The 17,371-nt window shown below is 45.5% G+C and overlaps 1 protein-coding gene across 1 annotated transcript in view; it reads right to left on the bottom strand.

Annotated features, from left to right (window-relative positions):
- Positions 1 to 9,077: 9,077 nt before the first annotated feature.
- TSPAN15 (tetraspanin 15) overlaps positions 9,078 to 17,371 on the bottom strand; it is a 69,955-nt gene continuing 61,661 nt past the window's right edge. Inside the window, exons 6-8 of the mRNA XM_090057897.1 lie at positions 12,439 to 12,486; positions 10,798 to 10,914; positions 9,078 to 10,284 (exon numbers count right to left, since the gene is read on the bottom strand). Of these exons, the coding sequence (XP_089914023.1) occupies positions 10,126 to 10,284; positions 10,798 to 10,914; positions 12,439 to 12,486 (324 nt within the window). The 3' untranslated portion in view covers positions 9,078 to 10,125. The remainder of the gene's footprint in view (positions 10,285 to 10,797; positions 10,915 to 12,438; positions 12,487 to 17,371) is intronic.

Here is a 17,371-nt window from a genome sequence, read left to right as displayed (position 1 = left end):
TGAGCTTGGCCTGCCCAATGAGCCACCCCTGCACCATGCAGTTCATGGCCCCCACGATCTCCATTGCCATGTGAGATTCATCCCGCACCTTGGCTTGGAGGAGAACCCACCGATGGCCTGACTGTTCACACCAGTGCCCTATGAAGGAGAGGTAGGCATGATCGCTACTCCGGCTGCTCCAGATGTCAGAGGTGAAGTTCAAGGCTTCAGTGAGGCTACCTATCTCGCTGAGGATGTGGAGTCACTGGACTGTGACCCCTTGGCCTACTGGGCAAGCCGCAGCCAAATGGGGCAGGATCTGGCCACAGTTACCCAGCAACACCTGTTCTGTCCACCAACAAGAGTTCTAAGCAAGAGGGTGTTCAGCGTTATTGGGGATGTTGTGACACCCCACTGCACCTGCTCGGATCCTGTTTTGGTGGAGCAGCTAGTGTTTTTGAAGGTGTACCTCCCATTGCTGGGGTTCCCCAAGCTCCATCTGCAGATGGACTGAGTGCCACCTTCCTCACTCCGTCTGCACTGATTTCCTTTTTTGTATTTTGAGCTGTAGGAAGTTGGCTTCAGTTCTAGTGATGAGGTTAGGTGCTTGTTTGAATGTACAGGCAGTCCTAGACTTGCAACGTTTTGAGTTAAATGTTTTGCAGTTACAACATTTATAAATTGACACCCTGTTTCAACTTTACAATGCCAGTTTTGACTTACTTACAAGGCTTGTTCTGATACAATGCCATGCCATCTACCTGGAGAACATCTATCCAAACTTTCTTGGACACTTTCTTTAAGAAAGCAGACAAGACTCCAGAAAAACCTGCAGCCAAGACTCCTGAGAAGACTCCAGCCAAGAATTCTTCAAAAAGTCCAACCAAGAACCCTTCAAAAAAGTCCAGCAAAATCACCTCAAAGACCACCTTCTAAATCAATATGATTGCTGTTTACAATATAAATATATTAATGTAGCGATATTACTCATCTATAATTGATTGAATACAAAATCCTGGGGTATTTTTGGTGAAAATAGGGTATTGGGCTTTGGTTCAGGAACCAGTCCTCCATTTACAACATTGTTTCTTATGAGAAAATTGGTTCCGAGTTACAATGTTTTGACTTAAGATGCGGTTTTCAGGAACCAATTGTGTCGTAAGTCCAGGGACAGCCTATACAAGCCACTTTTCAGAGCTGGGCCTATGAACTGTACTTTATCAGCCTCCTAGGCAGTAGGTACAGAAACTCAGGGACTCAATATAGATTTTTAGATGGTGGAATTCTGACCACTGAAACCTGCCAGACATCTGACTCCCCAGGTACCTCTGCACTTCTACCTGATCTGCTACATCCTCCTTTCGCCATGTGCCTCCCACCCCAGCCTGGCCCTCATCCCCTGATGCCTCTATTTCCATTTTCACTGACTGGCTTTCTTGCCTGCATTGCATGCCAGGCCAGCCTCTGGCTTCTTTACTATTCCTTCCATCCCGGACCAGGAGACACACCAACTGCAGGTACTTCCTCAGCCTGACAAAGGGTTTTTCAACCCGAAAGCTTCCTAAGATATATTTTTTTAAGTCTTCCCTTTTTTTCATAATAAACATATAGACATAAAAACACAAGATAAGCCATCACGCACGAGTAACATCATATATCCAACACAACAAAACATTTTTACTTCTTGCTGTCAATTCCATTATAAAAAGAAAAGCTCTGTGACAGTTCCATTTGGGTACCTTTGATGCCACTGCTGATGCTACTGGTGTTGAGCCAGCTAAGTTATTTTGACCTGCTGTCATTTACAGTGGTGGACCGAGCTGAGGTTGTAGGGGCAGAGCAGACCTCACTGGGGCACACTGCTGTTTTGTGCAGAAGCCCCAGCGTTAGTGAGGGCACACCTGAACACAAGTACACACAGACACACACAGTTGCCACTTCTCTCCAGGACGACACACATCCATTTATTAGAACTCCCTGGGTCCTACCTCACGGCCAGCTTCCTACCCACCTGATTGTTGAGCAGTTAATCTTCCAATTTTCCCATGAGAACATTGTGGGATACCAGATCAAGGGCCTTTTGGAAGTCTACGTAACACAATGTCAACCTCCTCTCTCTTATCCAGGTGGCGAGTTACCTGGCTGTAGAAAGAGATGAGATTGGTAAGACAAGATCTGCCTGCGACAAAGCCATATTGGTTATCGTTCAGAATCCTACCTTCTGCAAGAGTATTTCACATAGATCCCTTGATTAATTTTTCCAGGATTTTCCCTGGAATAGAAGTTCAGCTAATTGGTTTGTAGTTACCCGGGTACTCTCCCCTCCCCTTCTTGAAGATAGGCACAATATTGGCCCTCTTCCAATCTTCAAGGACCTCCCTCAAGCGCCACAAATATTGGAAGAGTTTCACCAGAGGCCCCACTATTACTTCAGCCAGCTCCTTCAGCATTCTTGGATGAAGTTCATCTGGTCTTGCTAATTTATAAACGTCTAACTTTTCTTACTGATCATGTACCAGCTCAACGGCAACAGTAGGAAGGTGGTCATTCCCATCATGCCCATTCTGAACCTTATCTAGTATGATTTTGCCCCTTACTCCAATAAAATACCGAAGCAAAGTAGTCATTCAGGAGTTCAGTTTTCTTCTGAGTGTCAGTAACCAGCTGTCCTGAGTCGTTAACCAATGGCCCCAGGCTTCCATTTCATAGTTTCATAGTTTCTAGGGTCGGAAGGGACCTGAGAAGATCATCTAGTCCCACCCCCTCCCATGGCAGGAAAGACTACTGGGGTCAAACGACCCCAGCAAGGTGTTCATCTAACCTCCTCTTAAAGACCTCCCAGGATAGGAGCCAGCACCACTTCTCTTGGAAGTTGGTTCCAGATCCTAGCCACCCTGGCAGTGAAGTAACGCCTCCTGATATCTAGCCTAAATCTACCTTCTACCAGCTTGTGACCATTATTCCTGGTCACTCCTGGCAGTGCTCGGGGAAACAGGGACTTCCCCAGTGCCTGCTGATCCCTCCTGACTAGTTCGTAACAGGCCACTAGATCCCCCCTCAGCCTTCTCTTGTGGAGGCTGAACAGGTTCAGGTCCCATAGCCTCTCCTCGTACGGCCTGCCCTGCTGCCCCCTGATCATATGAGTGGTCTTCCTCTGGACCCTCTCCATGTTGTCCACATCCCTCCTGAAGTGCGGTACCCAGAACTGGACGCAGTACTCCAACTGCAGCCTGACCAGTGAGGCATAGAGGCGAAGTATCACCTCTTTGGACCTGCTTGAGATGCATCTGTGGATGCATGAACAAGGTGTGGTTGGCCTTCCTGACTGCATCCCCGCACTGTTGGCCCATGTTCATCTTGGCATCAATGATGACTCTAGATCCTTTTCTGCCTCTGTTCTGATGAGAAGGGGGTTCCCCAGCTTGTAGGTATGCTGCTGGTTCTTCCTCCCCAGGTGCATCACCTTGCACTTGTTGGTGTTGAATCCCATCCTATTCTCATCCGCCCACCCCTGTAAGCTGTCTAGGTCTGATTGTAGCCTACTCCTTCATTCTAGCATGCCCACATCCCCCCACATCTTAGTGTCATCAGCAAATTTGAACAGGGTGCTTTTTACCCCCTCATCCAAGTCGCTGATGAAGATGTTGAACAGTGCGGGCCCAAGGACCGAGCCCTGCGGAACCCCACTACCCACGTCCCTCCAGGTTGAAAATGACCCATCCACCATCACGCTCTGGTGCCAGTTGGCGACCCATTTGACTGTGTGGGTATCAACACCACAGCCCCCCAGTTTCTTAATGAGAACAGGGTAAGAGACAGTGTCAAAGGCCTTCCGAAAGTCCAGGAAGACTATGTCCACTGCTACCCCTGCATCTAATGATTTGGTGATCTGATCATAGAAGGCCAGCAGGTTGGTCTGACAGGACCTGCCACTGATGAACTCGTGTTGGTTGCCCCTAAACATGAAATCCCCTGCTGGCTCCTCGTGGATGTGTACCAGCATAATTTTATCAAACAGCTTGCCTAGGATCGAGGTAAGACTAACTGGCCTATAGTTTCCTGGGTCCTCCTTACCCTTTTTGAAGATGGGAACCACATTGGCCCTCTTCCAGTCCTCTGGCACCACACCAGAGCACCACGAGTGCTCATAAAGCCGCGCCAGGGGTCCTTCAATGACCTCAGCCAATTCCTTTAGTGCTCTAGGGTGGAGATCGTCTGGACCGGCTGACTTGAATACATCCAGTCCCACCAGAAGCTGCATAACTAGTTCCTCACTAACCCTTGGCCTAGGTGTGCCTCCCCTGGGGCCTGAGGGGAGTCCAGCAGGGGGTGATTTTCTTCCTGTTCCCTATATGCCTAAAGAAAGACGTCTTATTGTCTTTGATTTCTGTTGCTAGTTTAAATTCAGTCACCACCTTAGCCTTTCTGATGTGCTCCCTACAAGTGCTGGCCGTTGTTGTATAGTCCTCCTTAGGGACTAGCCCAAGCTTTCATTGTTTGTATACCTCTTTCTTCTTTTTCAAGAGAACTATGATATCCCTATTAAGCCAAGAGGGTTTACTAGCCCTTCTGCTACCTTTCCTCTGTATGGGAATGAACTTCTTTTGTGCTTCAAGGATCATGTCCTTGAGGAACGACCACTCTCCATGCACTCCTTTTACCTTCTGTCCCTGGTCCCATAGCACTTCCCCTATTATTGCCCTGATCCTGTTGAAATTAGCTGTCATAGAATCATAGAATCAATGAGTGGGAAGGGACCTAGACAGATCATCTAGTCCGACACCCTGCTATGGGCAGGAAGGAGCACTGGGGGTGGCAGGGATCATAAGACCCCAGCCAGGTGCCTATCCAGTCTCCTCTTGAAGATTTCCAGGGAAGGTGAGAGCACCACCTCTCTGGGAAGCCTATTACAGGCTCTGGCCACCCTTACAGTGAAGTAGTTATTTCTGATAGCTAACCTAAACCTATCCTCCCTCAGTTTGGGGCCATTGTTCCTGGTAACTCCAAGGGGGGCCCTGGTGAACAGACTTTCCCTGAGTCCCTGCTGCTGGCCCTTGATAAGGTTGTAGGCAGCCACAAGATCCCCCCTCAGTCTCCTCTCACAGAGACTGAAGAGATTCAGGTCCCTCAGCCTCTCCTGAGGGCTGGCCATGGAGGCCCTCAACCATACGAGTGACCCTCCTCTGGACCCTCTCCAGGTTCTCCACGTCCTTCTTGAAGTGCAGCGCCCAGAACTGGACACAGTACTCCAGCTGTGGCCTGACCAGTGCTGCATAGAGGGGGAGCAAGACCTCTTTGGACCTGTTAGTGATGCCCCTGTTGATGCATGACAGGGTGCGGTTGGCTCTGCCTATTGCTTCGTCGCGTTGGCAACTCATATTCATCCTGGAGTAAATCATGACTCCAAGATCCTTCTCTGCTACTGAGAGGGTCAGCCCCTAACCTATAACCATAATGCTGGTTCCCTCTCCCCAGGTGCAGCACTCTCCTTGTTGAACTGCATCCTGTTCAGATCCGCCCACTTCTCCAACCTATCCAGGTCTGCCTGGATGTGGTCCCTGCCTGCCGGTGTATTCACTTTACCCCACAGCCTGGTGTCATCAGCAAACTTGAACAGGGTGCACTCCACACCCTGGTCCAGGTCGCTAATGAAGATATGGAAGAGCACCAGCCCAAGGACCGAGCCCTGGGGGACTCCACTGCCCATACCCACCCTTAACCTGGGAAGTCCAGAACTTCAACCCTGCTAGCTGATTTTCCTGCCCTGTGACAGACAGTGAATAAGATAGTTTCATTGTCACTGTTGCCCAGGCTACCCTCTATTTTCAAGTCACTCACCAGATGGTCTCCTTTGGCCAAGACCAAGTCTAGAAGAGCATTACCTCTGGTTAGCCTATGCACTTCCCAAATCAGGTAGAGCTCTTTGATACAGGTCAGGAAGCAACATGACCAATCCGACTTAGCCGAGTGTTCCTCCCAAGAGATATCTGGGTAATTGAAGTCACCCATGACAACAATGCCCCTTGCATGCGCAGCCTCTGCCAGTTCAAGAGAACTTCAGATTGAGCTCCTCCCCCTCGTTTGGTAGTCTGTAGTATACACTTACAGTTAAGTCTCTCTCACCATGCCTCTCCCCCACCCCATCCCCTGCCCTATAGTTTGACCCAAAGGGTTTCAAGTCGCTCTTCTTTGGAGCCAATGTTGACCTTCAAAAAGTCACATAGAGAGCTACACCTCCACCTTTTTTTCCCCTATTCGGTCCCTTCTGTGCAGAGTGTAGCCCTCTATGGCTACATTCCAATCATGTGAGGAGTCCCACCAGGTCTCCGTAATCCCTATTAAATCATAATGCCCACTGGATAGGTCTAGCTCCTCCTGCTTGTTCCCCATGCTTCTGGCATTAGTGTACAGGCACCTTGATCCTCCAATTGAGACCCTCGATTTCCTGTCACATTAAGGGAAAACCATTCCCTCAGCTCTTGCAAAAGTGGCTCTCCTATTATTCTCAGCTTCAGAATTTTCTTGTACTGGTCCCCAGGCATGCTCCAGTCAGTGTTTCCCCATCCCCCCGAAATCTTAGTTTAAAGCCCTATCTAGAAGATCAGCCATCCTGGCCAAGAACAGGGACTTACCTCTCCATGTGAGGTGGGTGCCATCCCTTCCCAGGAGTCCTCTCTCCCTAAAGAGTGTGATGTGGTCAAAGAAACCCAAGCCCGCTCAGCAGCACCACCAGCAGAGTCGTCAGTTCACTACTCCAATACATCCTTCCTTCCTAGGTCCATGACCCACAACTGGAAGCACAAAGGAAAAGACTAGCTGTGACTTGAGCCCAGCCCCCAGAGCCCTGTAGTCACTCATGACTCAGTCCAGCCATGTCATTTGTGCCCACATGGATGAGGAACATGGGGTAGTGGTCGGAGGGCCAGATGAGCCTAGGGATTCTCTCCACAACAGCCCGCATGTGGGCTTCAGGGAGGCAGCAGACCTCAGGGGCTATGGGGTCCAGAAGACAGATGGGTTCCTCAGTGCCCTGCAGGAGGGAGTCCCTCCACCCCACCACCCTGCAGCTCATCTTGAGGGTGGCAGTCTGTTGACTACCTACCTCCTCCTCTGATGTCTCTGTGATATTTCTTTTGGCCTAATCCTCCAATTTGTCCAGGTCACTCTGAATCCTAGCCCACACTCCAGCATATCTACTACATCCCCACCTCACCCCCAGCTTGGTGTCATCCATAAACTTGCTGAGGGTGCAATTGATCCCATCTTCCAGATCGTTAATGAAGATAGTGAATAAAACCAGCCCCAGGACCATCCCCTGGGGTACTCCACTTGATACCAGCTGCCAAATAGACATTGAGCCATTGATTACTACCCACTGAGCCCAATAATCCAGCAAGCTTTCTATGTTACTCAGTGTACCACCTGCAGCCGATCATTGAGCCGAGGGTGCGTGGGGGGCCCTCCCAGCACATTCCCTGGCAGACCCAGAAATGGATCAGAAGTACTTCTGGTCCACTTCAGAGTTCACCACCAAGCACATGCGCACCCCGTGGGTTGCTCCATCTGCCCCAGCACTGCAGCATTCACGAACCACGTCTGGTACCTTGAGGTATGTAGAAAAAACATTTAAAGCTGTGTCTATGTCCAATCACTGATTCTCCGAATCAGCATTGAATCTTCAGATTCTGATTTGGCTGAATTGAATCAGGGACAGTGATCCAAATCAATTAATCAAATCACCGTCTCCAAATTGAATAGGGCCCACTTTGCACACCCCTAGCAGATGTCTCTCTCTGGTTAGGTACTGTGTGCATGATTCCTTGAGTTGAATGTACTTTTTTTCTTGAGTTGATTACTAGAGTTTCAGAAAATGAAGGTTCATGAAGGCAGTGCAAACATGGCATGGTACCAGAAAGCAAAAAGAATTTATTGGTCTGAAACTTGGCATTTATTTGCATCACCACAGCAATTCTCTTCTCTATTGCCCATGAGTCTAGGTGGGACTGGAAATGCTGCAGAGAATGCTTGGTCCAAATCTAGATTAATCCTCACAGTGACCCCCCAGGGATTATTGTGTCTATTTTACAGAAGGAAGGAAAAATTAAGGCTCAGAAGTTAAGTGAATTTGACTTAGAGAGACCACAGGGCAAAGCAGTGTCAAAGGCAGGCTTAGAATTAAGGTCTTTTTGGTTTCAGTCCTGCTCAGACCACTAGACTACTCCTTTCTAGCGTAAAAAATATAGAATAAGGACAAAGACATGGGTGTATGTAGGAAAGAAAGAAAGAATGGGTTTCTCTCCTACAAGTAACAGTTGAAATTGGGGCAGAAGGGGATAAGATATTCCCCAATAAGAAAATCTTTACATGTTGTATACAGGTTTCCCTCACTTCATGCTGTACATACATTCCTGGAAAATGGTGCATAACTCAAATTTGCATAAAGGGAACCTACTTTACAATGTAACAAATAGGGATGCATATGAAGATATCAATTGTACTGACCCTCAGACCCATTTCTACCACTTTCACAAGACAATTTTGGTACTCAGCAACAGCAGACAGTACACACAAGCACAGGGCACTATCATAATGGGGATGGCAACTACAGAAACACATGTCACAGACAACAAGTGAAGAGCACAGATCTACACAGGAGACTATATTTTGGTGCACGTCACTCCCACAATCCACCACATGAACCAGCAGACTGTGGGCTTCCACCACACTGATCGCATAACAGTGAATTTACCTTGCATGTAACAAATTTTTGGTATAAAAGGGTCATTGCATAAGAGCAAACTCACACATACAGAACCCGCATAAAGTGAGGGAAACCTGTATAGTGTTTTCAGGAAAATACTCATGGTTTTTTTCATATTTAGAAGGATCTGTACTGAAAATCTCTAAATATGAAACTATATTAGAAGCTGTAGACCTGCAGCAGCAGAAATATCTTTGAAATTCTGTGTGCTTGCCTGAAAATTCATGAAAAAGATTTAGGAGAAGATTTATAATCTATTAAGATTCATGACTGAATATATTCTCAGTAAAATTCAGAATGAAACACATATTTAAAGTATTTGCTTTTTTTTAAAAAATTAACAACATTTATTTTTTGTGAGCACAATCACATTTGAAAATGAAATATATGAACATAATAGAACTCCAAAAATTAATAGGAAATCTAGATAATTTATACAGGGAAAAATACATATACATACAAGACTCAAATTAATACAGTATCCAGCAGCTGCCATAAAAATCCGTACAGTAATAAACTGCATAAAAAGTTTATCAAAGCATACCTGACTGATTCAAACATTGGCATATACCCAATTATTAAAAGGCACAAAGGATTCAGCAATGAAGTTTATGGCATTACACACAGTTATATCAGTTCATCAGGACCAACATAAAAATGTTAAATGTCTATTTAATATTTGACATTTGTTTCAAAGCACACATAAGTCTCCCTTTTGTTTAGGAATCAATATGAAAATATATCTGAAAGGACAAACATTTAAATATGACAGGTTAAGAAACAAAAGCTCTCTTTTAAAAAAGTTTACTTCTGAGTTTTCCCAACAGTAAATGTCTCTTATCACAGTTCCTTCAGAAATCATTTAAAGACAAGTTTAGTTAACAATTTTCAAGCAGGGTTGGCTCCTGGGATTGTGCTGTAGGAGACCACTTGTTTCCTTTGAGGGAAAACACGGAAAAGAGAGTAGATACAGAACTTGTATTATAGGCAGGTAGTCACTTATGGTAGTAGCTGGCTAGTGCAACAAAAGGTGTGGCTGAACTGAGCTGGTTATAGTGTCCAGTAGCAATTCGTCCACTTCTGGAAAACACCTGCTCCACTTTTTGGTCTGATGAAATCTAGCACTCCTAAGACTCTGAAACACCCCACAGTAGACTGCCTGGAAGATCCTGTGAAAAGTCAAAGCATACTTGGCACTGAAACACAGTGGAAAATCAATTAAGACCACAGGGTGAAGTTTGGCTTCTGCTTTTGATGCATTGTTTTTAAAAATATCAAAAAGGCTTTAAGTCTGCTTATGTCCAAGGTCTGTAAGATCTGCAGAAAGAGATATAAACCAAAACAAGGCTTTGTTTATACTTTACTTGAGATTTTTTGCCTGGCAACTACTGTTCTCCAGGGTAACACATACAGCAACCCGTTCCTGCTCGTTCAACTTCTGACTTTTCCTGGAATGCAACAGAAGCATCCGCACTAAGCTTGTGCTCGGCAATGATGTCCTCTACTCGTGTTATGTAAAGTAATGACAACAACACACCTAAGAACTGTAAAATAAAAGAGCATTTATGAAAGGAGACCATGTGTTCCTCATCCAACATTTTTTTATTGTAATACACAGAAGTGCACACACGCACACACTCCCACACTCCCCCCCCCCCCCGTAATTTAAGTTAGAGCCTCAAGTCAGTGCAGTTTTGGAAGGGCGAATTCACAAGTGGAGAAATGAAGGAGATTTTAGTGACATCTACCACCTCCTTTATCCCCCACTGTTGAAAATAAATTATGCCTGTTGAAAATTACCCTGGGATTCAGAATGTTAAACTAAGTCTTATGGATGCAAACTAGTGGGCAAAGGTTATGAAAAAATGTAACATATCACACTGTGCTACTAAATCAATGGGCCTCTGTGAAAACACAAAAGCACACCCACATCAGCTTCCAAGTTATGTGAACTTTAAATAAAAACAGTCTTATCAAATCAAATACCGTACTGTCTACCAAGACCATGAGCTAAACATTCCCTTTAATGAACAACGTACATAATGACCTAGCCTTACCTGTGGTAACAATATACCAAGCAAAACACCTGCCATGATGCTGTAATTGTCTACGAACCAAATGAGTACTGCATTTGTGCATCCTCGAATATATATAACATGTTGAACGCTCAGGCGCTATAAAATAATATAACAGTTTGATTAAAAGCATGCCAAGGTGTTTTTTTTAGAATATAAAGCATCAAATTTTGTCTTCATTCGCGGTCTTGCAACCTCAATGAACTTGGTGCAATGGCCTTATCACCAAGCATCTAAAATATTAAGTTTACTAAAAGAAATACAACTGATCCCAATTTTATACCATGAAATATAGGAGATCTCTATCTACCATCCTGAGTACTTCCTGGCTGCAACTGCTGCAGTACAAAAATCCAAACCATGGCCAAGTTGCTATCCTATCTTGCAACTGGCTCATATACTCAAGAAAAGAGAATTTAAAGTTTACCCTCGAAGGTGTTAGAGCCACATCTAGTCCCAAAACAGCAAAGCAGTTAAGCCTGTGAATGGTCCCACTGAAATGGCTGGTACCACTTGTGAGTTTCAAGCAAAGTACATGCTTCAGTGCTCCATGGATCAGAACCAGAAGAGTGTTTAGCATCTTGCAGAATCAACTCTTGACTCAATTGGCATTTTTACATGTGCTCCATGGTTGAGGGGCAGGGGATGGACGATTTAATTAGAGTAGCTCTTGGGAGCTACTCTAATTAAAATGCCCACAATATCTCATGTATTCAGTATCCCACATTTCAAAATGGAGTCACTGAATGAGCTTTAGTTAAAGCACCCCCACCACCATTTTGAAATGTGGGGACACTGAATACATAAGACACTGCAATACATGATTAGAACATTGCAGCAGACTCAATTTATTAGAACTCGCTGGAACACGTGTATAGGTGCCCAGTGAGCCTAAGTGACAGATCATATCTGAAGTACTGCCAATCTAAAAAAAAAGTCATTCAAATTGGCATTGTGTGATTAGGTGTCTTACACAAAAGGGGAAAAGAGACTTTCAGCTGATTCCCAATTTAACTGCCAAAACTACTCCTACAAAACTGGGCTGTACGGATCCCCAGCAGATCAAATTATTGCCTTCTGTTCAATATACTATTACAGGCTGCAAGCCTGGACTTGGATGCCTGGTTCTCACAAAGCCCATGACACTGAAGTCAATGGGAATAACTCCCAGAAAAGAGGAGAAAATACAGGCTTAGGCCATATCTCACATCTATGCTTGAAGAGCGTTAAAAGTTTGCCAACAAAAATAAGGGATGCCCCATTTCTCCTCTACTATTACAACATTTTGTCTTCAATATTTTATACCCGCTGTGGGATATAAGAATGGGATGTATGAATAAAAAGAAAAGCTTTTTCATTATTTAAATGGGAAACTTTGGTTTTCCCCCAACTCTAGTCAGAGCATTAACATTATTGAATGACTCTGTTGTGCACTGAATATGCAGTACTAAAAACTGGGCTGTATTTTTTCTCATCTGAAATGAAAGCATTGTGTAAGTTGAACCAGGAGCCCAAAAGGCAAAAGGAAAAAGAGTGATTCATAAAGAAACCATCTGCTTTGTCAGAAAGGAATGCTCTCACATGATTCTTTATAATGAAGTGATAAAAATTTCTTTTAGTTACCTCTTTATCAGTAGTTTTATATCCACACATAGTGTTGATAATGTCTGTCTGAAAAGAAAAAATATATAGAATTGTGAAGAAAAAAAAGTATTTTTACTTTTTACATATCCACCAATTTTATCATAAAAATTTACTTGTAAGGTTGTGCTCAAGAAAAGTAAATATTAAAAACCCATGTATTTTGCCTTTATGTTTTATCTAAGACAGTTATAATCAGGAGACACTTGTATACTATCCATGTCTGCTTTTAAAACACAGGGGGTGCTTCTACATAAGACACTACTGTGCAGTCATTACTGCACATTTAGTTAGTACTTTTAAGTGACGCTACTGCGCAGTAGCCTAATATACTGTACAGTAGCATATTAACACTGTCCATGTTGTGACATGCTACTACACAGTCTTATTAGGCTAGTATGCAGTCAGCCTCTCATGTAGATGTGCACAGAGAGGAAAAAAACTCAAGATACGGAGCTGTATAAAGAAACACTAGAGTCTGAAAACACTGAAGGACAGCAAGGAAACAAGTATCATTAATGATGAATATAGTTGGGTATGTGATGCAGGCAGTAAAAGTACTGTCTCAGTACAGCTAGGAAATAGGGTGTAGCCAGTCTGAAACAACTGGAATGCAAGAAGCTTGGACAACAAAGTGGAGGTACTCAAGCTATTGGTGCAGGATGCAAAACCAGATATTACAGAAATAACACAAACTTGGTAGAAGAGGAATCATGAAGCATATGTACAATTCAGAAAAGACAGACAAAGATAAAGATGGTTGACTGGAACTGAACATTAATGACATGATAGAAATAAGAAAGGATAGCATGGATAAAAGATTTTATTTGGGTCAAAATCACTATGGAGAACGATAGAGGGCTACTGAGGTACTGGGAATCTGCTATATGAACTCTGATTAGATTTGGATATGGATAGAGGTTTCTGTAATGTTATTAGGGAAATAAATATTGCCAGAAATTATGTCACATCACAAAACTTTAAAGATATATCATGCAATCCATGTAGAGATATCCAAACTACTTCAGGTACCAGATGCAGTATAGATGCATTAACAATGCATGCTGACTGAACAAAGCACCTCTGCTTCTCAGTCAGGAAACGAGTGCCACATTAATACACTTTCTGGTACCCAAAGCAGTTCATTTCAGAGGAAGAGCTCAGGTATCACAACCTGGCACTGCATTTGTTCCATGTAGACAAACCCTAATTTCCTTGATATAGATTGGAAAATAAATGCTAGTAATAATGATAGGGCCCAGATATTGCTGATAAGCAAGACTTCTTTAACAAACAGTCACTGAATTAACGTGAGGTGATATGCTATAGAAGGTTTGGTTTAGGCAAGCAATGGGGACCACTTTTGCTTTGGTAAGCCGAAGAGCTAGTCTTAGAAAATGGCCTTGGATCAAGTGATCATAAGTTTATTCTGATTAAATTAAATGAGAGAATAAAAAAGGTTTGTAACTAAGAGTATGTCCACAGAGCTCGAGCCACTGCCATGCTGAGACATGCCAGCACCAACTCCAAACACACTGGCTTCTGACTTGAAATCAGTAACCTGCTCTCAGCAAAACTTAATGACACAGTACAGAGTCACAGCACTATGTTTAAGTGGCTACACCACTTTAGACTCACGAAAAGATATGAAGTGTACTCAGCACACCTCAGTACAACACTGCCTTGTGCTATATGGACTTACCCTATGGTGCTCAACTTCAGAAAAGCAAACTGACAAAATGGAGGGAAATTTACCATAGTAGACATATTGGGCCTGTATTTTGGATTCTTTCCGTCTCCAGACCTACTCTGCTGGCCTAACCACTAGGTAAGATTGTCCATGACATAGTCCATTACAACTAGTCAGTGAACCCAATTGGACTGAAGAGACTGAAAAGTAAGAAAAAAGTCAGAAAAGCAGACTTGGACTTGCTCAGGGAACTCATGGGCAGGATCCCCTGGGAAGCCAGTCTGTGGGGGAGAGGAGTCCAGAAGAGCTGGCTGTACTTTAAAGAAACCTTACTGAGAGTGCAGGAACAAACCATCCCGATGTGCAGGAAGACTAGCAATATGGAGTCACTAGGACCAATGGCCACAAGCTGAGGGAGGATAGGTTTAAGTTAGATATTAGGAAGAACTACTTCACTGTAAGAGTGGCCAGAGCCTGGAATAGGCTTCCCAGAGAGGTGGTGCTCTCACCTTCCCTGGAGATCTTCAAGAGGAGACTGGATAGGCACCTGGCTGGGGTCTTATGACCCCTGCCACCCCCAGTGCTCCTTCCTGCCCATGGCAGGGTGTCGGACTAGATGATCTGTCCAGGTCCCTTCTGACTCATTGATTCTATGATTGTATGGCAGAAGAAGAGCTTGGCTTAGCAGAGAACTCTTCAGTAAACTAAATTACAAAAAGGAAGCTTATAAGAAGTGGAAACTTGGATAAAAAAACTAGGGAGGAGTATAAGAGCATTGCTCGGGCATGCAGGGATGAAGTCAGGAAGGCCAAAGTGCAATTGGAGTTGCAGCTAGCAAGGGATGTGAAAGGTAACAAGAAGGGCTTCTACAAGTACATCAGCAACAAGAGGAAGATCAGGGAAAGTGTGAGTCCCTTACTGAATGGGGGAGGAAACCTAGTGACGGAGGATGCAGAAAAAGCTGAAGTGCTCAATGCCTTTTTCACCTCAGTCTTCACAAGCAAGGTCAGCTCCCAGACTACTGCTCCTGGCAGTACAGTTTGGGGAGGAGGTGAGCAGCCAATAGTGGTGAAAGAACAGGTTAGGGACTATTTAGAAAAACTGAACATATACAAGTCCATAGGGCCAGATGGGAGTCACCCAAGGGAGCTGAGGGAGTTGGCTGACATAACTGCGGAGCCACTGGCCATCATCTTTCAAAACCCATGGCTATCAGGAGAGGTCCCAGATGACTGGAAAAAGGCAAACATGGTGCCCATATTCAGTAAAGAAAAAAAGGAGGATACAGGAAACTACAGACCAGGCAACCTCACCTCAGACTCTGGAAAAACCATGGAGCAGATCCTCAAGGAATCCATTTATAAGCACTTTGACAAGATTATGGTGATTAGGAACAGTGAGCATGGATTCACCAAGGGAACGTCATGCCTGACAACCTGATTGGCTTCTACGATTAGATAACTGGCTCTGTGGATGTGGGGAAAACAGTAGATCTGGTGTACCTTGATTTTAACCAGGCTTTTGATACAGTCTCCCACAACATTCTTGCAGGCAAACTAAGGAAGTACGAACTGAATGAATGGACTGTAAGGTGGATAGAAAACTGGCTGGAGCATTAAGCTCAGAGGGTAGTAATCAATGTTTCAATGGCTAGTTGGCAGTTAATATCAAGTGGAGTGCCCCAGAGGTTGATCCTTTCAATATCTTCACCAACTACCTCAAAGATGGCATGGTGTGCACTCTCAGCTAGAGATGCACCAATAGGTAATTTTTGGGCCAGTACCGATGGTCGATTTTTTAATGAGCCATATCAGCCAATACCAATCCGATTGCTGATATGCAGTTGGGCAGCTTGGAAAGCGGCATCTGGCTGGTAAATCTGCTGTGCAGGAAGAGGCAAGAGTGGAGGCGAGGGGTGTTAGGAGAGGCAAATCAAGGCCCCCATGGTGAGGGAGGGGCTGGGGCTCCACAGCCAGGGCAGTGCGCGAGACAGAGTGGCGAGCAGCTCATCTGAGGCATGTGGAGATGGAGTGGCTCCCACCACTGCATGCACCCCGGGAGAGTATGGAGGGAGCACATGCCCCCAGGTCTGCACACAGGGCAAAGGCAGGATGCTGCTGTGAGCGGCATGGTGCCAGACTCTTCCTGGAGAGGGGCTGGGCCAGGGCTGCACTCGGGATGGGAAGTGGCAGTGCTGAGAGACAGGGCTACAGTGGGGGGGAGGGGGCTGCAGCCACCCCAAAATTCACCATAGCCCCTCCAACCCCCACCCTCCCAGCACTGCCACTGCCCATCCAAAGCACAGCCCAGCCTAGCCCCCACATCAGGAAGAGCCCAGCACAGCCCCAGCCCACAGCAGCAGCCCTCCCTCACCCCATGCGCAGATCCGGGGGCACATACCCCCCCATGCCTCCTGGGGTGCACACAGCGGTGGGAGCCATCGCCCCCACACCCTCCAGACGAGCTGTTCACAGCTTTGTCCCCTGCTCTGCCCCGGCTGTGCAGTCCCTGCCCCAGCTCCAGCCCCAGTCCCTCCCTCACTGCAGAGCCCTCGATCTGCCCTCACGACAGACTTACCAGCTGAACCTGGCTGCTCTCCATGCTGCTGAGCTGTGCTCCTGGCTGCCTGTGTGCTGTATTGCAGCTGTGCACATGCAGGGGCATTTATTGGCGGCATTATTGGCCACATCAGCCAAAAGAAGCCGAATGACAATGCAGTCAATTTTCCTTATATCAGTGCCGATCCAATATGGGACCAATGTATCTTTGCACCTCTACCCTCAGCAAGTTTTCAGATGACACCAAGCAGGGGTTAGAAGCAGATACACTGGAGGGTAGGACTAGGATTCAGAGTAAGCTAGACAAACTAGAGGATTGAGTCAAAAGGAATTTCATGAGGTTCAACAAAGACGAATGCAAAGTCCTGCACTTAGGAGAGGACAATCAGCTGGGGGGTGACTGGCTAGGCAGCAGCTCTGCAGAAAGGGACCCAGGGGTTACAGTGAACAATAAGGTGAATATGAGCCAAGAGTGTGCCCTTTTTGCCAGGTAGGCTAACAGCATACTGGGCTGCATCGGTAGGAGTGTTGCCAGCACGGCAAGGGAAGCGATTATTCCCCGCTATTCAGCACTAGTAAGGCCACAACTGGAGTACTGTTTTCAGTTTTGGGCCCCTCACTACAGAAAGGGGTTGGACAAATTGGAGAGAGTCCAGCGAGTCCAGTG

The sequence above is a fragment of the Crocodylus siamensis genome, chromosome 7, assembly GCF_052110815.1.
Source record: "Crocodylus siamensis isolate JL-2025a chromosome 7, ASM5211081v1, whole genome shotgun sequence".
Classification (NCBI taxonomy): Eukaryota; Metazoa; Chordata; order Crocodylia; family Crocodylidae; genus Crocodylus; species Crocodylus siamensis.
Note: the sequence above shows the minus strand (reverse complement) of the source record. Positions and strands in the feature narration are given on the sequence as shown.